A 24,618-nucleotide genomic window follows, 5' to 3' on the forward strand; every position below is an offset into this window, starting at 1 on the left:
AGGCTTTTGGATGGCTATCTGGGGCTTCTTCCAAGAATCTGAACTTTTGTGCTCCTCCGAGGTGGCAACAGGTGGTCCCCCTGGGCTGGCAGGAGGGTTCCCCGAGGGTGCCCCCACCAGCCTCCATCAGCCCGGTCCCATCCCTCTTCCTACTTTTTCCTCCCGCTTCATTCACAAGCCTATCTAGTCCCGCCCATAATTTTTTTCCCTCCCTACAAAAATACCGAACAGTGTATTTACATTTTATTGTCCCCGCCCCCAGAGAGGGGGGTGAAGGGGTTGGGGCTGCGTCAATCTCCTCCTCCTGTGCCGGCCAGCGGAGCGGGAGAAGAAGGCACCCCAGGCAGGCCCGGGGAAGAGAAATCCATCCGGGGCTGGTCCTGCAGCCTCGCCGAGCCGCAGAGGACCCAGGGCGCGGGAAAGGGCTCCAAGCTGGACGCGAGCGCAGCTCAGCCCGGCGGCCCGGCGGCGGCCACCAGTCCTACGGAGCGCGCTCTACTCCCAGACGGAGGTGGCGACGGAGGCGGCGGCGGCATGGATTCAGGCCCGGAGGAGTACGAGATGAACGGGGTTGCAGGGCCCGGCTCCCCAGCCTCCTCAGGGGGAAGGGTAAGTGGCCCCTGGGCTACGCTGGGATTGGGAGAGGGGCCAGAGCAGGGGGCTCTCGGGGAGACTCGCCAGGAGAAATGGGAGGGGGCAGCACAGAGGGCTCCCCGGGGGGTCTGGCTTGGGGAAATGGGAGGGGGCATCTCAGAGGATTCCCGGGGATCTGGCCAGGGGACATGGGAAGGGGTGGAGTACAGGGCTCTCCGGGGGCCTGGCTAGGGAAAACGGGAAAGGACAACGCAAAGGGTTTCCTGGGGGTCCCAGTCAGCAGAAATAGGAGAGGGTAGCCGACTCCCCGGGTCAGGGGAATTGGGATAGAACAACGAAGCAGTCTCCTTGGCCATCTGAGCAGTGAAAAAGGGAGAAGGCAGTTTAGCAGACTATTTGGGGGTCCGGCCAATGGCTTAGTGGTCCCGTAGTTCCCCCAGATTTGACAAGTGCGCAGGTGGTTCCTAGAGCTAGGGTAGGAAATTGGGGGGGGTAGTACAGGTGGTTCCTAGAACCAAGGCATGCGAGGGGGAGGATCAGAATGGGGGGAGAGTTAGGACAGATAATTAGGGAGAAGGGACAACGCAGCTGATTTCTGTATCTAGGGTAGGAGATTGGGGGGGGGGGGGTTGTGGCACAGGTGGTTCCTAAAGCCAGAGCCAGGCGATCGAAGGGCTGCGCAGCTGAATTTTGGAGTCAGGGCAAGAGATTGGGGGAAAGGGGTAGCGCATTTGGTTTCTGGAGCCAGGGAAGGAGATTAGGAAAGGGGGCAACGTAGCTGATTTCTGGATCCAGTTCAGGAGATTTAGGGGAGGGCAAGATGGCTCCTGGAGCCAGGTTAGGAGATTTGGGAAGGGGGCAGCGAAACTGATTTCTGGACTCAAGGCAAGAGATTTGGGGGCCGAGCAGCCGGCTCCCAGGTCTGGCGTGTTTGGGATGCAGGCCAGAACCCGTTAGCTAAGAGTTAGCTAAGGCTCGCCAGGGTTAGACTCATCTTCCCTAAGGCCACATCCGGATGCCGTGCAACATTGTAACAATGGGAATGGGGGCGGTGATGATCGGGGTGAAGAGAGGGACGCTCCATGGACTTTGGCTAAGGAACTCACCAACTGCTGTCCTTTCCCAAGCACTTTTCAAGTCACTCTCTTTATTCCTGCTTACTGTGATCGAGATTGTTACCTTTTCCTCCTCCCCTACTTAGTTCTTCAGTTTCTTCTCTCCATACCTTCTCACTTACCCACTACCACTGAGACTCCACAGAATTGGAGAACAGAGAAGCTGAGAACTCTGGCTGGAGTTTGGGGAAAGTAGCACTGGATTTGGAAATCAGAGCAGCTGGGTTTGATTACTTGCCCTGCTACTGATTACACTTGTTGCCTTATAGGTCTGAGTTTTCTTACTTATAAAATAAAGGATTTGGATCACTCAAGTCCCTGCTGGCTCTGATGTTTTGAGTCAAATCTGAGTTTGTGACCCCTTTAAAGGAAAGTCTTCAGTCTTTTTAGGTATCCCCTTCATTTTTTTTCAAACATAATTAAGATGAATGTATTTCATTTAAAAATATCTATGTCAAGGATTGAGAGGAAAAGAAAAAAATTATTAGACTTTAAAAAATAAACTGTGTTTTTAAAATGATTTTAAAAATAACTATGCCACAGAGTTCTTTTCAAAAAAAGGTGAAACAGGAAATCAAAGAAGGTCAAGTGCCAGGCCTCGACAGAGGATAGAAATAACTCCCTAAAAGGATATCATCCCTACAATTGGTGATTTTTAAAAGTATTCTTTGACGCTTTTGACTTTGTCCCTGACCTCCTTTCCCCTTGACACTCTCTTCTTTTCCCTTCCTGTCTAACGAAGAGCAGAAATAGCCGGAAATACAGATTATTTTTGCAGCCAACATTATCGGTGCAGTCTGGAGATTTGCTTAGTTAAAGGTGAAACCAAAAAGGACATTTGTTGGGCTTTTTCTGGAAATGTATGAGAGGATACTGAACAAATTTAAATTGCTCTGATAATTATATTGCTCTCACTAGGTGCCAACAATAAAAAGACCTGGGAAAATTAAAGCTCCAGACTGTTTACATTCTTCAGTCTTGATTAATTTGTTATAGGGAAAGTAGAGTGAAAGAATATTAGACCTCATATCTACAGAGCTCTGGGTTCAAATGTTTCACTTACCGCTTAACTAGCTGTGTAACCCTAGCTAAGTCCTTTCAGCCTCAGCTTCCTCAGTTATAATATGGAAATAATAATTTCTGGAGTACTTAGCTCTCCAGGTTGTTTTGAAGATTAAATGAAATGATGGAAGTAAAATGCTATAGGCATATCACCTCCCTTTATATCTTGCCCTGGCTCAGACTGTCTTTTTTTTACATAAAGTCCTCACTTGCTTTGTCTTCCTTTGGTTATAATTTCCTTAATGGCTCATTTGTATTTATCCTGGAGTTCTTTCCTTACAGCTTCTCTGGGAGGTAGATGTTGCAAGTAGTAATAGCCCTTCATTCCAAAGAGAATCATGAGAGATGGTCCTGAAGGCCAGAGGATGCTAAAGGAGAATCTGGGGAGAGGGTAGGATGGAGGAAGAGAACATAGAATAAAGAATAATGAGCAAAGAGACATGATGACAAAGAGAAAGGAGTGGATTGTAGATTTTGACTTTGTTTCATCTTTTGTGACCTGGGTGACAACTCTCTGGATTTCATCTATAAAATGAGAGAAATAGATGAAATGATCTCTAAGGTCTCTTCTAGCCCCAACTTGCTCATAATTCCAACTGATAATATTGCCATATAATAGCCGTGTGACCTTATTGAAGTCATTGACCCTCAGTTTTTTCCTCTGTAAAATTAGGATCAATTAATTAATGCTTTTGAACCATTACATTGAATTCCCAATCCCTATATTTATGCACACCTGCATTTTTGATTTCCTTCACAAGCTACTTGTACAATATTTCAGAGTCTGATTCTTTTTCTACAGCAAAATAACGTTTTGGTCAGGTATACTTATTGTGTATCTAATTTATATTTTAATATATTTAACATCTACTGGTCATCCTGCCATCTAGGGGAGGGGGTGGGGGGGGTAAGAGGTGAAAAATTGGAACAAGAGGTTTGGCAGTTGTTAATGCTGTAAAGTTACCCATGTATATATCCTGTAAATAAAAGGCTATTAAATAAAAAAAAATTAATGCTTTTGAATTACCCTTTTGAGTCAAATTTTGGTTGGTGACCCCTTTAAAGGAAACTCTTCATTCTTTCTAGGTGTTCCCTTCAAATCTTTCAAACATAATTAAGGTGAATTTATTTCATTTAAAAATAACTATGCTGAGGGTTGAGAGGAAATCCATAATACAGTTTTTGTGGTGCTCAAATGACACAGCCTGTTTGGAAAGGCTTTAAATGAAAATTGAAAAAAAAAATGCAAAGGTGAGCCTGGTCTCAAATTTGCATCACTTCTAGGTAGCTTGTTCAGTAATATCTCTCCACTGAGGGAAGTGTCCATCCTTTGCCTCCTCAGGGAAGGAATGCCTTTCTGTCCCTTGTATGCTTTCTAATAACAGGTTGTAATGTCTTTCCTGTGGGAAGCCAATAGTTACTAGGATTGAAAATATTTGAATTTGAGCTTATTCTACCACATTGTTTTTTTTTTTCTCCCAGAGGAAAGGAACCCATAAAGTGGGAGTGTCCCGTCCAAGGTCATCCAGCTAGTGAGTAGTGAAGTTGCAACAGGAATTGAGGCTTTTTGACTGCTACAAGCCCACATCCAAAAATCTTTGTAGTAAAAAATATAAAAGGAATGGAGAAGTTGCCTTAGGCCTGCGCATATTCCCCCTTTCCTCTCTTATTCCTTCTTTATTTTTGCTCACTCTTCAGCCAGGAGTCTGCAGAAGTCCAAGCCTGCAACCTTTGGCCAAAACTCAGGTTATGTTGATTCTCTGAGAGTAGCTTCTGGGCTGTTCGCTTGGGAACTTCAGAGCGGCAGAAGACTATGTACTTATTCTCGGTTTAATTGGTTGGAGGGGTAGCTTGTGTCCCCAGAAGATCCTGGCTTCAGAGAACGTTGGGTTCTCCCTTCTATCATATCTGAGATGGGATAGTTGTGGAGTTAGGGAAGAATTCAATCAAAGGGTCAACTTAAATATGGCGATAAAGCAGTGATAGTAACAGACTGGCTAACTCATTCTTTAGGAGGTAAAGACCTTCCTTGGATCTCTGAACGAACTTTTAGTAAGTATGTCAAACATTATGTTAGGTGTGGGAGATACAGAGGCTAAAATGAAAAAGAGACATTTTTACCTTCAAGGAAATTCCTTGGTTCACAAATAAGTAAATATAAAATCATCTTACAATCATAGAATTCCATAGAGCCAGAAGGGGATTTATTTGTCATCATAGCAATTAGATCTTAACAAATAACAAATTTCTATCCAGAGGTTCTTTCCCTAGGGATTTATATAGATTTTAGGGTATACATGAACTTGAATAAAATTTACACCTTTATTTCCTTTTAATCCCATGTAAATTTGCTTATGCATTTAAAAACATGATTTTGAGGCTTCCCTAGATTGTTAAAAGGAATCCATGACAGAATAAATCTTAAGAACTCTTGCTTTGGGGACAGTTAAGTGGTGCAGGGAATAGATCTGGCCTCAGACACTAGTTATGTAACCCTGTGCATGTCACTTTAACCCTGATTATCTTGCCCTCCCCCAAAAAAGTCCAGCTTTATTCTGATACTCTTAGAGTTATACTTCACGTATAACTTTGATTTTTGTGAAAGATTTGATTAAAATACTCCAAAGTTTGTTTTCATATGACTATAAACTGCTGCTTTTTTTTTAATGGTTTCTTATGACTCTAAACTATTTCCAGACTGTAAGCCTGGCATCCTAAATGAAAGACATGTCCCTTGCCAAGTTTCTAAAAGTGTATTCAAAGTAGCCATTTTGAAAAAGTAAAAAAAAGCTTAATTATTTTTGGTCAGTAAGTGTTTTGGTGGTTGAGAGAGGAGGGGTGAGAAATTAAAATCTGCTCAAAGATGTCCCTTAGTTACGTATCATTCCCCTTTCAAAAGATTTCTGATTTTGCAGTTCAGTTAAATTAGTGATTTGGGGACATGTATTTTACTGGGTTGCCAGAATAACTGTGGCTGAGAGGCTACCATGAAAATTAGGAATGAGGCCTCTCAATTATCTTGGACCTCCAGTGGGACAGAGACAGACAATAGAGTAAATATTTGTTAAAAAACGAAACACATAAAAACTAAAAGTATGTGTATGTGTGGGGAGGGGAAGGAGGGAGAGAGGAAAAGGAGAAAGAGAGAAAGAAGGAGAGAGAGGGAGACAGGAGAAAGGGGGGAGAAAGGGAAAAAGAGCAGGAGAGAGAGAAGGGAAAGGGGGAAAGGGAGAGAGACAGAGAGAGAAAGAGGGAAAAAGGGAGGGAGAGAGAGACAAGGGGGGGAAGGTAGAGGGAGGGAGGGAGAGAGCACTCGGGAGAGAGCCAAATTAACCAACTGAAGGAAAAAAAAATACTTAAAAGTACCACTATGTGGCCTGTGTAAAAACATGTTTTTAGAGCACCCTCTGAATCATTACTGTAAGCTTGGAACAGTGGGATTCTGTGGAAGGCAGTTTAGGATTTTGCCTATGCCCAGGCTTGTTCCAGAGATCTTAGGTGGCAATGTATAGTAATAGGATTCAATAAGGTGAGGCATTAGTGTAGAAAATGATTGGAGCAAAAGCCTCCCACCAGAAAGGCACATCAGGATGCTTATGGGGCTCTCAGGTCCCCTCTCCTCCATTTAGATTGTTAGCTCTCACATTTGGGAGTAGAATCTTTGCCATATTTCTCAGTTGCATGTACAATTCACCATCTGGTGCCTTGTCCACTTTTCAATACTGAGTATAATAGATTTATAGCCAGATAGGACCTTTGAGATTATACAGTCCACTTTATTAATATTTTTGAGATGTTAAAGTAATGTTTTAATCTGAAGAATCAATTGAAAAAAATTAGGTAAAATACCAATAGGCAAATTGGGATCTTCTATTCTCTGCTATTTTTAGCTAATTGTGTGATTGTCAATAGTGTGAAATATTGATCATGAATACCTGTCCCCTACCTTTTTGCTTTTTTAAAATTAATTTTTTTCAGTCAATAAATTTTTTTTCTCTCCTTCCTATTTAGTACTTCATGGGGGAAGAGGGAAGAAAGAAAACCCTTGTAACAAATATTCAGTCAAGCAAAATAAATTCCCACATTGCTCATGTCTAAAAATATGTGTGTCATTCTGTATCTTGAGTCAGGTTGTAGGTAATGTTTCATCATCAGTCCATTGGAATTATAATTTGTCATTGAATTGATCAGATTTCTTAAGTCTTTCGATGTCATTTGTCTTTATAATGTTATCATATAAACTGTTCTTCTAGTTCTGTTCACTTCTCTTTGACTGAGTTCACACAGGTGTTCCAAGATTTTCAGAAACCATCCCTCCCATCATTTGACATGGTGTAATAGTATTTATTCCATTAAATTAATGTATCCATAATTTGTTCTGCCATTGTACAATTGATGGGTATCCCTCTTTAGTTCCTTGCTATGGCAAAAAGAGCTGCTATAAAAATTTTTATTCATTTGGATCTTTTTCTTCTTTGAGAAAAGGTTATTACTAGTTTTAATGTAGTTTAATTACTAGTTTTCAGGGTGTGTAGAGATTAGTAACTTGGGGCATAGTTCTAAACTATTTCCCAGAATTCACAACTCTACCAAGAGTATATTGAGAGGCCTCTTTCCCCCCAGACACTCCAATATTTGAATTTTCCTTTTTATCACCTTGCCAATCTGATATAACTTCTTCATTCCTCATTGGTGAGGAAACCAAAGCCTAGTTATAAGATGACTTGCTTCAGGTCACAAAGGTATAACAGATATATAAAGGAAGAATAGGTACTTAAACCCAGTTCTTCTGGCTCCAATTCAGTACCCTTCTCTCTGTACCAAAATGAAAAACAGCCCCTCACAAAGTAAGAAATGATAGCATTGTAGGCATGAAAATAATGCAGGACTTGAACTTGTAGTGTAGAATATGTTTTGTAGAAACTTGGAAGAGGGAGGGGCAGGCTTTGGCTATGTGGATTACAGATAAGTACAGAAAAATCCCTTAGAGACCACGAAGTCCAAGCCCTTTATTTGAAAGATTAGAAAGCTACATCTCTAAGAAATTCAATGGTTTGTCCAAGGTCACCCAAGCAGTAAGTGGAAAATCACTATTTGAACTCAGGTTCTCTTGATTCAAAATCCAAATTCAAATTTCAATTATGTCATGCTATTCTTTCCAACATGATTCAGTGTAAAGGAATCTTCTTTACTGAAGGTGAAGGTCTTTTTTAGATAGTCAAAGACATGGCATTGGAAATGAGCATCACATGGACCTGTATTTGTAAGAAGGCTTGGCCAAAGGACAATTATTACTTTTGCATGGAGCAGAGTCAGAGGAGGAGTAGAGTGGGACCAGATGAAGCAAGGCCTTAAAAGCCAAGCAGATGAGATGTAGTTTTAGTGAGAAAATAGAGAGGCAAGGTGGTGTAGAGCAATGTATGTCTCAGCTGCCTTCTCACCCTGGAACAATCCTCTGACCCTGAGACCCTTTTGTCCCATTGGTGAGTTCCTCCCAGGGCCTCCATTTTGGAGAGGGGTATAGGATGAGCATCCATTCCAACTCTGTCTGAACTTTGCCACCCTGTCTCTACTTGGGTACCAAAAAATTCTCCATATTACTGTTCCCTTTTATGAACAGTAATATCTTCCTCAACTAGAATGTGAGCCTCTTGAGGGCAGAAACTGTCTTTCTACTTCTATTTGTGCCCCCCATGCTTATTCAGATTAATAAAGGCTTGATCTTTCAAAATCGTTTTGAGCCTTACTTCTGGTATATACTAGTTTTTGTGGCTGTAGGCAAGCCCTTTTATTATTTAGCTTTCTTGGTAGCTCACTGAGTAATTTACATATGATTCGCCCATCTCCATCAGTGGAATTTCTTTTTCCTGATGTAATCACAAGTCAAAGTCATTGTAACTTCCTGAAAGTTTTTTTTTTTTTGGACTGGACTGCTGATTCTATTATTGTTAACTACTTCCAGTCAATAAACTTCCCTATGAATATAAATTGTCACTTGAGAGACGCTTGGGCCCCTGAGAGATTAAATAACTGATCTAGAGTCTTATAGCCACAGTTTCAAAGACAGGTCTTATACTTTTATCTTCCTGTCTCTGGGCTAACTTTCCATGCTCACTAGACTATAACTTGAGAAAAGTGATATTTTAAGAAGATTAATATGGCAGTGATATGTAAAATAGTTTAGATTGGGAGAGATTGGAGGTAGGGAAATTTCCATGTAGTAAGGAAGGTCAAAACATTTATTTTTCCGCTGCGGTCACAGTTCTTCCACCCTTTTCAAGTAAAGGAAAAAAATAAGGAAGGGAAACTGGGTGGAGGGACATCCAGAGTTATTTCAATTTTTGAAATTCATGGATTTCACCACTCTGGAGAGAATGAAATGTGGAAAGCAATGGCTATTAAACTGTGCATACCCTTTGATCCTAGCAGTGTCTCTACTGGGTCTATATCCCAAAGACATCATAAAAGAGGGAAAGGGACATGATGTTTGTACAATGTACAAATGTTTGTAGTAGTGCTTTTTGTAATGGCAAGAAACTGGAAACTGAGTAAATGCCCAGCAGTTGGAGAATGGCTGAATAAGTTATAGTATATGAATGTTATGGAATATTAATGTTCTGTAAGAAACAATAAGCAGGATGATTACAGAGAGGCCTGGAGAGACTTACATGCACTGATGCTAAGTGAAGTGAGTAGAACCAGGGGAACATTGTACACATCAACAACAAGATTTTAAAATGATAAATTCTGATGGATGTGGCGCTTTTCAACATCGAGGTGATTCAGGCCAGTTTCAATAGACCTGTGATGGAGAGAGCCATCTGCATGCATCCAAGAAAGGACTGAGTGTACTACGTGTGGATCACAACATAGTATTTTCACTTTTTTTTCCTTGTTTGCTTACATTTTGTTTTCTTTCTCATTTTTTCCCTTTTGATCTGATTTTTTTTTGAACAGATAATAATTGTGGAAGTATGTATAGAAGAACTGCACGTTTAACATAAAAAAAAATATGGATTTCTAGAAAGAGGTCACCAAGTGGATAGCTGGCAACTTGAAGGCTAGAGACAATGAATTCTGAGATTTTTTTTCAAACAAAATTCAATTTGGGGCAGCTAGTTGACACAGTGGATAAAGCACCAGCTCTGAAGTCAGGAGAACCTGAGTTCAAATCTGACCTCAGACATTTAACACTTCCTGGCTCTGTGAGCCTGGGCAAGTCACTTAACCCCAATTGCCTCAGGGAAAAACCAAATAAAATTCAATTTAAGCAAAATAATATCTTCTTCAGACTTAGACTTCAAGGTACTTTTTTTTTTCATAAGCAAAAACTAATAGAGCCCCATTGAACATAGTAGGAAATCATGAAGAGGAAAATTCTGGTGGGCAAGAATGGCAAGATTTAGTCCCTGAACTGAGGCTTTCTCTGAAGCCTCCAAGAGGAGAAACCAAGCCTAACCCATGAGGCTGCCAGGAGATGGCACTTTCTGTAGAGTCATTCACATTATGGAATATTCCATTATGGGGGCCAGGAGGAAGCTAAGGGTCAGAAGGTCAGGGGACCAAAAAATGCTTATTTTATGAAGATTCAAACAGGGTTATAACTTTAAAAAAGGTTATTATTCAGGGCAGGTGAGGCAGAAGCAGTTTTGATCAATTAACAGCAGATTTTCAGCCTTTTTCAGGACAATAATAAATAACAATAATGAGAAATTGCTTTTATAAAGAGCTTTTTAAGTTTGCAAAGTGATTTATACATACTGTCCCAATTGATATGACCTTGTGAAGTAAGTCAAACCCACAAGCATTTATTAAGGCCCTGCTATGCGCCAAGCATGATACTAAGCTATGGAAATACAAAAACAGTCACTGCTGTGAAGAAGCTCCTATTATGCCAGGGGGTACAACATGCAAACAGCTTCATATAAGCAAGATGCACCAGGACAAATGGGAGAATATCCCAGAGGGAAGGAACTGACATTAAGGAGGACAGGAAAGGCTTCTTGCAGAAGATGAGATTTTAGCTGAGAACTAAGGAAGCCTTGTAAACCAGGGGAAGGAGTTGAGGAGAGAATTCCAGGTCTGGGACATAGCCAGGGAAAATACAGTGTTGGGTAATGGAGGGTCTTGTTGGAGGAGCAGTAAGAAGACCCATATCATTGAATCACTGACTCTGTGGAAGAGAACTAAGTACTATGATTATCCTCATTCTACAGATGGGGAAATTGAAGTCCAGTGCCACATTGCTAATAATTGAAGCAGGATTCTAATTCAAGTTTTCCTGATTTCAAGTCTAAAACTCCAATCACTGGGTCACTCTACAAAAGGGATTGATAGGAAGAACCTTTATTTCTGCTCCAAAATCTGTCCTTAGAGTCTCAGAAGCATGCCATTTGCAAATAGCTATTTTTCTCCTAGTGTCTAGTGTTTGGTTTGGTTTGCTTTGAAAATCAGTGTAGTTTGGTTTTTTGGAGTGGAATTGCTGCCACTAGAAACTTTCACCCCAAAGAGAAAAATGACGGCCCCATAAATTTAAGCATTGGACCGCCTCCCTTGTATGGAGAAGCCAGTATTCATGAAATTGTGGCTCTGAGACAGAGGTGGATCTCTTGCAGATGCCATTCCTGGGAAGGTCTGTTGGGAAATGTCTTCAAAACACTTCATGAACAGCTAGAATAATATTTGCTCACTGAGGTGAAAAACCTGGTTAGTTTTGCAGTAGGTCACAATAGACAGTGAGAACAGACTCTTCAGGGATGAACTGGTGTCTGGCCAAGGCACCTGAATTCTGGTCCCTGTCCTACTAGGAAGTGATGCCATAATGCATAGAGTGCTGGGAGCTGAAGTCTAGAAGACTCATCTTCTTGATTTCAAATCCCATCTCATATACTTACTAGCTCTGTTATCCTGGGCAAGTCACATAATCCTGTTTACCTTAGTTTCCCCATCTGTAAAATGAGTTGGAGAAGGAAATAGCAAACCATCCCAGTGTCTTTGCCAAGAAAGCTCCAGTAGGGTCACAAAAGAGTTGAACATGACTGAACAACCTGTTCCTTTGACTCATTTCTTTTTTTTTAAATTAAAGCTTATATTTTAAAAACATGTACATGGATAATTTTCCATATTCACCCTTACAAATCCTTGTGTTCTAATTTTTTCCCTTTCTTCCCTCACCCCCTCCCTTAGACGGCAAGTGATCCGATAAATGTTTAATATGTGGAAGTCTTCTATATATTTTCCCACAATTATTATGATTCACAAGAAAAATCAGATCAAAAAGGAAAAAAAATGAGAAAAAACAAAATGCAAGCAAACAACAATAAAAAGAATGAAAATACTATGTTGTAATCCACACTCAGTTCCCACAGTCCTCTCTGGATTCAGATGTTTCTTTTCATCACAAGACAAATTGGAACTGGCCTGAATCACCTCATTGTTGAAAAGAGCCACGTCCATCAGAATTGATCATTGTATAATCTTCTTGTTGCTATGTACAATGATTTCCTGGTTCTGCTCATTTCACTCAGCATCAGTTCATGTATTTACTCACTTCTTTGGGGAAGCAGTAGGAAGAGCCTTGGATTTAGACTTATACAGTCTGGTTTCTGTTTCTTTTTCTGCCTTTTACTTCCTTGGTGACCTCTCCTGGATGTCACCAGAAGGCAAGGACTGGTTTGGGACCCACATGATTATGGAGAGGGAACGTGTCCTAAATGTCCATTAGCAATAGCACCAAGGATCCTAGACGGTATAGAATCAATTTTAAAGGAGGTGAGCTAGTTGCTGAGGTGTGTGAAAGACAGAATGAAGTTGTGAGGGGAGCAGAGGAGCTAGCTTCATGTCTCCTGGCTCTGTGTGTCTAGTGCTGTAACAGAAGGAACGGCCAGCCTTGGTCCTTGGATGGTTGCCAGGAGATGTAGTGTTCTTATGAGAAAACTAGATTTCATTGAGCAGCAGAAGATGAAAGGAATAGGAGAGGAGGAGATATGAGAAGAAGATAAATGGATTTGTAGCTAGAAGGGACCTTTGAAGCCATTTAGTCACAGCCTCCTCATTTGATAAATGAGTCCCTAAATTAGGTGACTTAATAAAATAGCTAAATTTTATATAGTACTTATTATGTGCCAGGCACTGTGCTAATTAATTAGTAATGATAATGATAATAGGTAACAAGATTCAACCCCAAGTTGTTTAGACATAAACCCAGCAGTCTTTATGCTGTAACCAGTCTAGTAAACAGATCTAAGAGAAGTCTCATTTTTTTTCTTGTGGGAGAGTCATACCCTTAAAACACTGTATTATCCAAATGACTTTGCTTTGATCTCTGTGAATCTGATTGAAAGACTGGGCTGAAGAGAGGGGGCAATTCTCTTATCTCCCTTATAATCATGTCCCTCTATTCAGTAGACATTAGGGTCTCCCTATTGGATCTAAGATAAATAGACTTTCTTTTCAGGCTATCTTTCTATGCCTATTTTTTTTTTCCTGAGGCATTTGGGGTTAAGTGACTTGCCTAGAGTCACACAGCTAGGAAGTGTTAAGTATCTGAGGCCAGATTTGAACTCAGGCCCTCCTGATTTCAGGGCTGATGCTCTATCCACTGCACCACCTCGCTGCCCCTTTTTTTGTGCCTATTTCACCTTAGCTCCCATTGTCCTATAGTACATTTCAGACAGTAGGCCTATTTGCTGTTCCCAATATGTCTAGGGTTGTCTTTGCATGGGCCATCCCCAATCACTTCTCTCCTGTGGCTCTCGGAATCCCTACCCGACTTTGAGCATCAGCTCTAGAACCATCTCCCATTGGAGGCATTTCCTGAGTCCTTGGTATCCTTGTCCCATCCCCTAGCTGTTGGAGCTAACCTTCATTTGTCAGTGGATTACCTTCTACACAGTCGTTCTTATTTGTATACATAAGTTTTGTTTCAATCCGTGCAACATAACCTACAAGAAGGTAATAAATGTTTTTGACTTTTTATCTCTAATACCCAGTGCTGGACCTGACTGTAGAAGATGCTTTTATCTTGGATTGAATTAATTAAAACAGGAGAGGATTCTAAAAGGGCAAAGAGTGAGGATAAAGGAAGATGCTGAGTTGGGGAGTGGAGTAGGGTTGAGGGAGGGGATGAAGGGTAGTGGTCATCCCTGAAGCCAGAGGCTAGCTGTCTTCACAGCTGGTCCTCCCAGCTGTTCCTGGTCTTCCTGGTATAGGACCCCAACCTAGGCTACTCAGTTGGGTGGAGATGGTTTTAGAAAATATAAAGGACACAGGATCCTAGCAGTAATGGACCATGGTTGATCAAGGGACCATATTGATCCAAAAGTGTTGGCATTTGGAGAAGGGCAGGGAAGGAGTGGATCCTCCTCCCAAGAGGTGAATATCTGAGGTGCTGTCCCAAATGTACTGCACTAGTGCTAACTTTGAGGAAGTTTGGCTAGAACAGGGATTCCTGACTTTAGGTCCAGGAGCTTTTTTTTTTTAATTTTGAAAGCCATACTTAGATGTAATTGTTTTTCTTTGTAATCCTGTCTTCAAGTATTTGAAAGATGAGAAGGGACACAACAGTTACATACAACTCTAATTCTAACCAAAGGCCATGAAGAAAACAGACTGAGACTCATTCTGTTTAGCCAGAAAGGCATAATTAGGAGTGTGAGCCAAAGGTGTAAAGGAGCAAATACAGACTTCATATAAGGAAAACTTCCATGCAATTAGAACTATTCAACATGGAGTAATTCAACTAGGTGGGGGGGGGGGGGAGGCGCAGTAATGAGTGAAGCTAGTAAACAAAAGCTGGATGAACTGTTTTAAAGGTGTTTCCATTTTTTCTTGGTAAATTTATTTTAATACACATTACTTTATGAATCATGTTGGGAGAGAAAAAAAATCAGAGCAAAAAAGGAAAAACTATGGGAGAGAGAAAAAAACAGAAAAAAAGAAGTGAACATAGCAGGTGTTGATTTACATTCAATTTCCATAGTTCTTTTCCTGGGTGCAGAAGCATTTTCTGTCCAAAGTCTATTGGAATTGCTTTGAATCACTGAACCACTGAGAAGAACCAAATCTTTCATAGTTGATCACCTCCTATTCTTGATGTTATTGTGTACAATGTATTCCTGGTTCTACTTGTTTTGCTCAGCATCAGTTCATGTAAATCTTTCCAGGCCTTTCTAAAATCAGCCTGATCATCATTTTTTATAGAACAATAATATTCTATTACCTTCATATACCACAATTTGTTGAGCCACTCTCCAATTGATGGGCATGTATTAATTTTCCAATTCTTTGCTACCACAAAAATGCTGATACAAACATTTTTACACATGTGGGTCCTTTTTCCTTCTTTTTGATTTCTTTGGAATAAGGTATTTTCATTTTAGAATATAGGTTGAACTAGATCAAAAGAAGGAAGGAAATCAACATTTATTACGTACTTCCTAGGTATAAGAAGGAGCACTTAGGTAGTGTAGGAGCTAGAGTGCCAGAGCTTGAGTCAGGAAGACTCATCTTTCTGAATTCAAACCTTGCCTCAGATGCCTACTGGCTATGTGACTCTGGACAATCTCACCTATTAACCTCACCGGCCTTATCTGTTAAAAAAAAAAATGAGCTCGAGAAGGAATTAGCAAAACACTCTAGCATTTTTGCTAAGAAAACCCCAATGGGGTCAGGAAGCCAGACACAATTGAATTGACTGAATGACAAATGTGTGCTAAACATTTTACAAATATTATCTCATTTAATCCTCATAACAACCTTGAAAGATAGGGCCTATTATTTCCCCATTTTATAGTAGAAGAAACTGAGGCAAACAGAATTGCTCAAGATCACACAGCCAGTACCTGAGAGAAAATAGAAATTCAGACTTTCTGAGTCCAGGGGCTCAGGACCATCCACTGCACCACGAGCTGTGGATACACACTGAAGTCCTTCCAACTCTGAAAATTTTGTTTTTCTTTCCACATGTTGTTATGTCATCTTTCTCAGCTGGGGTGAGTGTTTAACTCACTGGCTCTCTTTGTACCAGGCTGGGCAAAATTTCTGAACACATGGAACAACTGTGGGCCTGTTTGGTTAGAATTAGAGTTTGCATGTAATTGCTAAGTGTCCCTGCCCATTAGAATTTAGGAAAGTTGAAGCTGGTATTCAGTTGTGGGAGTTAGCTGTGTGCCCAAGGTGGCTGAAATAAGAGGGAATATTTCCAATGATAATAATGTTTTCCCTGACTTTCCTGGCACCAGCTTCTCTTCACCAGCCCATTCTTCATGCTGCTGATGGGCTAATGGTCCTTATACACTATCTTCCTCATATCATCCCCTGATTCTCTGCCCCTCGATGGCACCCTGTTACTGACTTTCTCAAATCTAAATCCCTCTATTCATTGTTTTGGAGGCCACTGGGGTTAAGTGACTAGTTCAGAGTCACAGCCACTAAGTGTCTGAGGGGAGATTTGAAATCAGGTCCTCTCAAGTCCAGGATTGGTTCTTTATTCACTCTGTCACCTATTTGTCCCTTAATTCACTTTCAGGGCCTGTGGGTTAGGATAATTTTCCCAGAATTTCTGAAGTATTTTTAAAGGTAACTTTTATGATCATTTTTTGTAAACTTAACAATCATCAATAAAAGAAATAAAATTAATAAGCAAAAAAGGAATAAAGTGATACATTGGATTTTAAACTCCAAAATATTAATTGTTAAAATGCAAAAGAATGTAAACTTTAGAAATATTATCTTAGTTTTCTGTCTTTTCCTCCCTAATCTTTTCATCTGAAAACTTATCCAATTTTGCTCCTGTGGTTTAATTTTTTTCATAACTGCAGCTAATAAAGTCATAAGATTTATAACTGGGTGGCATCTTAAAAATAATTAAATCCAACTTCCTCATTTTATGGAAAAGAGAACTCAGTCTCAGAGAGGCAAAGTGACTTACTCAGCAATGAGCAATCATCATTTGAACCCAGTTCCTCTGACTATATGTATATTGTTTTTCTAATTCTCCTTTTTTTCTTTTGGCATCACTTAATATATGTCATACTTCTTTGTATTTTTCATAATTTCTTTTTTTATGGCACAATAATACTTCATTACTCTATCATGATATTCCTATTAACATTAGGATTTAATGCTACCACAATTGATTCTGTTATTCCTCGTTCATTGGTCTTATATAGCCATCACCAAGTCCCTCATTTCCATTTTCCTACTCTTTTCATTATCCTCCAATTACCTTATATTTACTAATTTGTTTACATGGAATATCCTTCCCAGCTGAGACCCAGATTCTTTAGAGCCCAGGCGGGTTTGCTACTGTCTTTATATCCTTGGAAAATAGCACAATGACTCAGGGTTTACAAATGCTCATTGTGTTGAATTTCTAATTGTTCATCATTACAAATAAAGTCACTATGGACATTTTATGGTTTTGCTATTTTTGTAGTTTTCTACAGTGGAAGAACAATAACATTCTTAGATTACAGTCTTAGCTAGGGGATCACTGAGTCAAAGGGTATGAATAATTTTGTAGCTCTTTTTATTACTTAGCATCACTTCCCCGCCCTGAAGAATAGGGCAACTGGGTGGCCCAGTGGATAGAACACTAGGTTTGAAATCAGGAAGATTCATTTTGAATTCAAATCTGACCTCTGATACTTGCTAGTTGGGTGACTTTAGGCAAGTCATTAAACCTTATTTGCCTAAGTATGCTCATCTGTAATATGAACTGGAGAAGGAAATAACAAACTATTCCTGTATCTTTGCCAAGAAAACTCCAGATGTCACAAGGAGTCACACAGGACTGAAACAATTCAACAAATCAGTTCATAGTTGCACCTATAGCTTAATATCTCAGTGTTTCTTTGCAGCCTTATCAATACTAAATTTTATTATTTTAAGACTGCCTTTGCCAATTTGGTGGGAGTTTGATGGCATCATGCATTGTTTTAATGTGCATTTTTCTGATTATTAGAGATTTGAGAAGTTTTTCAGTTGCTTTTTTAAATTTAATGAAAATCTACCTTCTGTTCCATCTTTCCCTCCACTGGAAAAAAAAAAAACAAAAGTCTTGTAACAAATATGCATAGGCAAGCAAAATTGTTCAAAGAATTATTAATACTTTGTGTTTTTCCTTTAAAAATTGCCTAGCTATATCCTTTGACCATTTATTCTTTGGGGGAAAGCATATTGCTTTTATAAGGGCCCCTGAAATCTCATAATTTAGTTTCTTCCTCTTGGCCACATTCTGGGACTCTTAGAGGATAACATTGTCCAACATCTCTTATGGATTAATCTAGATATTTTTTTAAAACAGGATTTTCTTTTTTCTCCAATTATGAATGTAAAGACTTTTTTTTAGCATTCATTTTTTACAACTATTATTAATTTGATTTTTTTAACTTGGAAGTTAATTGTATTTGAATTACAACAGTTTTTTTTTAAATCTAGTACTTTTTATGATGAGGTTTTATTGCATCTTCTAAGTGAACATAAATCCATTTATATTCTAGGAAAAATGTGATTTATAAAAGCTATCTTAGGAAGCATTTAGCATTCATTTTTACAAAATTTTGAGGTTCAAGTTTTTCTCCCTTCCTCTCCTCTCTGATAAATGAAGTGATTTATCCAAGTCACACAGATAATAAGTAGAAGTGAGATTTGAACCCATGTCCTCTAACTTCAAATACAGTAATCTTTCTACTGCATCATGCCGTCTGCAGGGGGGTTGAGTATTTTGGCAGCTGTGTGGAAGATTGCTTATAGAGGGGAACCAGTTGCAGGGAGAGCAGTTAAGAAAGTATGACAATAGTCTAGGTGAACAGTGATGGAGACCTGGATCAGAGACAGTAGCTAGGTGGACTAAGAGGAAATAGATGGGTTTGAGAGATGTTATGGAGGCAGAATGATTATTGTTTGTGAATTGATTGGTAGAGGAGCTTGAGGGGAAAAAACGAGTAAGAGGCAGGTAAGTGGAGCATTGGAAGGAGCAAGTGCCCTGTATTCAGGAGGACCTGATTTCAAATATGGACTCAGACACTTACTAGCTGTGTTTCTGGGCAAGTCATTTAACCCAAAGAAAAGGAAAAGATAAAACAAGTTTATTATAAGGCAGATAAAGAGGTAAACAGAACATTTTGGCGATCTAAAGGGATTCATGGGTACTTCCATCATCTTTGGAGGGGAGGTTCTGGTTCCTATTTATGCCTAGTTTCCCCTATAACTTTCCTCTTTCTTGATACAGAGCTGTCAGTACTATTTTTGGCTTTATTAACCATGACTAAGATTTTTTTCCTTCTCATAAATTAATTGAGGAGAGGGGGGGGAAGAGGCATTTCCCTAATATAAAAAAATTGGAATGAAGCTCAAAGAATGGCTGAAGGGGATCAAAGGGAGTTTATGTCTGTATTTATAAGCAAATTTTACAGAGATATGATGAAGCGTGCTGTGGCTGTGAAAGAAAGAATGTAGGAGAACATTGAATTTATGTAGTGAAAATTTATGAGGTGGTTACTATATGCAATTAGTAGTTCCAGTCATTATGAGGTAGGTACAACATTAAATGGCAGAGTTTCTGCCTTCAAGAAGGTTTGTAGTTCAGGAGAATGAGATGAGGTATGTTTATAGATGAATATGAGACCAATGAGAATATGATAAATACATAAAGTGAGAGAGCCTGGTATATTGAATAGAGAGAAATTTCTTCAACCAGTAGAATCACACGTCTGAACCAAAAACATACTATGTGAATAAAAAAGTTTTATGGATCATATGTGCAAGAATCATGTTGTAGGAACCAGATATTAGATCAACATATTCCAATATGACAGAGCTAGTCTATCTGTACAGATAAAGCAACTAGGTGGTACATTGGATATAGTGCCAGCCATAATCAGGAAATCATGAGTTTAAATTCAGCCTCAGATAATTATTAGCTATGTGAGTCTGGGCAAGTCACTTAATCTGTATGCCTCAATTTTCTAAAGTGTATAAAGTAGGGATATTAATAATACTACCTCCCAGATTTATTGTGAGGATCAAATGATATAAAAATTGCAATTTAAACAATTACAACTTAAGTAAAAAATTACAACTTAAAACAATGCTTGACGAGCACCAGCCCTGAAGTCAGGAAGACTTGAGTTCAAATCTGTTCTCAGACACTTAATACTTCCTAGTTGTGTGACCCTGGACAAGTCACTTAACCCCAATTGCCTCTGCCAAAAACAAACAAAACAAAACAATGCTTGACCTATAAGTACTATGTATATGTTAATAGTTATTATTATTATTTTAATAATATACATATGTTATTATAAAATGTATTTTTATATATTGTATATACATAATATATATACAATGTAATAAGTTATTATTATGTCGTAAGTAGTAGCAGTAGTAGCAGCAGTAGCATCATCAATAGTGGTGGTGGTAGTAGTAGCAGTAAATTGAAAATAATAATAACATATTTTCCCAGCTTTACTGTGAGGATCAAATGATGTAAAAATTGTAATAGCACCTGCTTCCCAAGGTTAAAGTGAATATCACACAAGATATTTATAAAGTGCTTTACAATCCTTCAATCACTATATGAAATGAGATAGAGAATTGGTAGAAGGTAGTCATATAGTCTTATGAACTTCTGGGGATGAAACCTGCTTTTAAAAAAATATGGAATATTTGTTACTCATAAAGTGTCTCTATTTAAGGTTATATATCTGAGGTTACGTCTAAATAAATTAATGGCTGGGAAAAAATAAGTTCCGAATTTGGAAGAAACTGAATCCAGAGGAGTAAGAATGATAGACACAACATAGGATTTTCCTCTAGAATAGTGTTTTCTCAACTTAATTTCACTAGGTGCACGAATTTCACCTAGTGAAATTACTGCTCACCCAAAGGATGTTCTGACCTTTCTGGACTGAGAAACTCTGAAGTCCATCCACATAACAGTTCCAAGTTAGTTGGCAATGGGGAGCTTCTTTTCGTACAGGGTAGAGAAGCATCTTTATGATGCAGTAGACAGAGCGCTGGCCCTGAGGCCTCTGAGTTCAATTCTGATCTCAAACACTTGGTATTTATTAGCTGTGCAACCTGAGGCAAATCATTTAACCCCAGTTGCCTCCACATTTTCTTCTTCCCCCCAAATTAGTGAAAGGAGGATTGTTTTTTTTATTTTTTATTTTATTGTTAGGATACACAGCCTAGTATATTTGAAAGAACACTCAAAAGACCCAGTTCGAGGCTAGTTCTTCCCTCTTATTAGCAATTTGACCTGGGACAAATCTTTTTATAAGATTTCTTTTCAATTTCTTATCAACTGGGAGAACTTAGTTGATCTCTAAAGTCCCCACTAGCACTAACATTTTGTGGAATTATCCATCTCCTGCCTCAAAGAGGGAAAAAATTAACTGAATTATAAAATGAATAATTATCAAATTTCACCAAAACAAGAAACATCACTGGTTAAATGCACTGGGCTCTTTGAAGACATATGTGTAGGTGTTTTGTTGGAATCCTGCACTCTTCTTATTGAGACATTATTAGTCATGGAAAGTGTTGGATTTTCATGAAGTCTATGCATTTGGTGATTCTAAGATAAAATATTTTTCTTTTCAGTGCCAAACTGAGTTTGTAGGTATTCATTAAGTGAATGAATGTAAATATTCACATTGCTAACTAATGGAAAGGACAGGAATGGAAAGTAGGTTTCTAGACACTATTACACAGTCTTTTAGGTAAGATTGGCATTGATGTTTGGAAAAAATGGGACCTAACCAGGGATGTGCCAGTAAATATTTAAACAATTAGTTCTCCTGGGGAGAAAAAGAAATACAACATATAGACTAGATATTCTTTTAAGTTTAATCTGCACTAATACTTTCTCTATCATTTTCTCAAGTCTAGATAATCAATAAAACAATAAACAAGTCTTGATTTGTAACTATTTACCAATTCCTGAGGTGCAAATGCTCATATTGAAAATTTAACTATCAGCTCTTGGTAGCAGTCAGGTCTGCCTTCAGTACCCCTCGGACCAACCTCAACTAAATAAATTTTTAAGAGATAGACTTTGAATGACTAATAGAAGAACCATAAATCTTTGCCTATATTTTTACTGCTATTTCCCCCCCAGGAAAGCTTCCAAAGTTCTGAAAACCCTAACATAAAACCTTTTGCCATCCCATGATGTAGGTGACATGGTAGGCTAGCTCACCTCCCTTATAACAGTAATAACAGCTCACCTTCCTATAGTGCTTTAAACTTTACAAAGGGATTTCCTCATAAAGATCATGACTGTAAGTAGCATTATTTGTATTTTACCAATGAGGCAACCAAGAAGGAAGAAATAGCTCACATTTATGAAATGCTATGAGATTTCTCATTAGAGTATAAATCTAGCTGTTTGAAACTCTTATAAGCCATCTAATCCAACCTGTTCTTTCTGCAGATGAAAAAACTGAGACCCAGAGTTTAAGTAACTTGTTAAAGTCACACAAAACATATCAGAGACGACATTTGAACATAGTGTTTCTGATTCTAGACAGTATTCTTTGTACCATATCCCAAAGTACATTTAAAAAAGAAAGCTCTGTGAGTTGGGTAGTATCGATATCATTGTATCTCTTTTGCACCGGAGAGAACTGAGAATCACAGAGGTTGTCCAGGGTCATCCAGCTGTACTCAGACTTGGGTCCAGTGTCCTGTCCATCGCACCAGTGCTTTCTGAGGTGACTTATTCCCCAAGCACTGAGAGCCTCTAACTTGAGGGTCATCTTGGCCGTGGGCCTATGCCATATGCCATTTTGAGGGCATGCTAGTTACAGTGGCAAGTGCTCCAGAGGGCGTTGGTCTCTTAGGAGCAGCTGCCCTGGCAGGACGCCACTCACACCATGTCATTGCCAGTGACACAAGCAAGTTAGTCAAGAAGTTCTGTCCTCCCATCCCTGGATCCTAGAACAGGGCTGTCATCAGAGGCAAAGAGTAAAAAAATTAAGGGGAAGAAGAGAGCAAGTATTTATTAAGCATCTACTATGCTTATTCCATTCTATAAGGGACTATTCTAATTTGCTTTATAGATATTTTTTCATTTGAGCCTTAGAATATTCCTGGGGGTTGGTGCTGTTGTCCCCATTTTTGTATTTGAGGCAGATAGAGCCTCAACTTGTAAGCATGTAAGCCCAAAGTTGAACTGAGGTTCTTCTGACTCCAGGCCCAGTTCTCTGTCTCAGAAGTAGTACCTAAAGAACCCTAAGAAGTGTACCCTGAGCAAATGCTACTTGCCAGAAAGTTCTTTGGGTATGGGTGGAGTGATGTGGCCTGGCAGGGTTGGTGTTTGCTGCCAACATTTAAGTCTGGCCTGCCACAGAGTGGGTTCGAGACACAGTGGACCTTGAGGAGGAACAGGAACCTCATGTGGGAATTCAGAAGACTCTCAAGTAGCCTTTGTAGGCTATTTGCATTGCTCAGGAAAAACATTTCCTGCCTAACCCAGGCCTTTGCTTACACCTTCCTATTTCTTCCCTTCATAACAAGAACCAAGTGAAAGCTGCTCTGGCATGAGCCTGAGGCGTGCCTGCTGCCCAGACCGAAAGACACTCCAGGGATATATTTGTTTTTAAAGTCTGACTGGCTCGGTTCTTGGGAGTCACTGGAGCTCCTAATTTTCTACTCTATTTTGCTATTCACAGTAGAGTTCTCTACCTTCATTGTCTTCAATGACAATACATATGTATATAAATGTGTATGTTTTTCCCATACATATTTGCTGTTGTTTAATCATTTTCAATCATGTTTTTGTAACTGCATTTTGGATTTTCTTGGCAAAGACTGCAGTAGTTTATCATTTTCTTTTCCAACTCATTTTATAAATGGGGAAATTGAGGTAAATAGCATTTAAATAACTTGTCCAGGATCACATTGCTAGTATTTAACTGAGTGTGGGTTTGAGCTCAGGTTTTTCTGACTAACTGCAGGCCCAGAGTTTGGTTCTAGGCATTTTCCCTGGCTATTTGCCATGTCTGAAACATTCTCCTTCCTCCCTTCTGAGAATTGATCTCTCTAGCTTTATGTCCTTACTAAAATCTTACTTTCTATAAGAAGCCTTCCCTAACTCTCCTCGATTCAGTGCTTTTCCTCTTTGATAATTTCCCGTTTCTCCTGTAAATTGTTTTGTATATATTTATTTGCATGTTGCCTCCTTCATTATTACATTATTACAATATAAGCTACCTGCCAGGTAGATTGAGGACCAGGACTGTCTTTTTTTATCCCTCTCCCCCTTTTTGTGTGTGTATATATTCAGTGATTTGCTCTATGCCTGGAACTTAGTAGGTACTTAATAAATGTTTATTGCATTGAATTAGTTGAGTCCTTCATCTAATGGAAGAATACTCTCTATAACATCAAGTGCTCATCTTGAGGCCTTTGTTTCAATACCTCATCTGACAAGAAGTCACTCTCCAACAAAGCAACCTATGTCATGTTTTAAATAGCTCTAAATGTCTCCTTTCCCCTCCTTTTCATTTCAATTCACTAAACATAAATATATAAAGCACCTGCTTTATGCTGGACCTTGTGCTAGGCTCTGGGATTATAAACCAAAATGTTCAACCTTATCCTTAATGAACTTACATTCTACAGTACAAAGATAAGTATATGCAAAGTAAATACAAAAGAAATTTCCAATAATAAAAATAATAATAATGATAGTGAGCATTTATAGAATGTTTTGAGATTTGCAAAGTACTTTATGACTATTATCTTGGTTTATTCTCACAACCAGCTTGGGAGGTAGATGTAATTATTTTTCCCATTTTACAGATGAGGAAATTAAGGCAGATAGAGGTTAGAGACT

The 24,618-nt window shown here is 39.2% G+C and overlaps 1 protein-coding gene across 1 annotated transcript in view; it reads left to right on the top strand.

The window, feature by feature from the left end:
- The first annotated feature begins 279 nt into the window (after positions 1-279).
- The window catches only part of NINJ1 (ninjurin 1), a 47,172-nt gene continuing 22,833 nt past the window's right edge, over positions 280-24,618 (top strand). Inside the window, exon 1 of the mRNA XM_012543709.3 lies at positions 280-609. Coding sequence (XP_012399163.1) covers positions 535-609 — 75 coding nt within the window. The 5' untranslated portion in view covers positions 280-534. The remainder of the gene's footprint in view (positions 610-24,618) is intronic.

This window comes from Sarcophilus harrisii, chromosome 1, assembly GCF_902635505.1.
Source record: "Sarcophilus harrisii chromosome 1, mSarHar1.11, whole genome shotgun sequence".
Classification (NCBI taxonomy): Eukaryota; Metazoa; Chordata; class Mammalia; order Dasyuromorphia; family Dasyuridae; genus Sarcophilus; species Sarcophilus harrisii.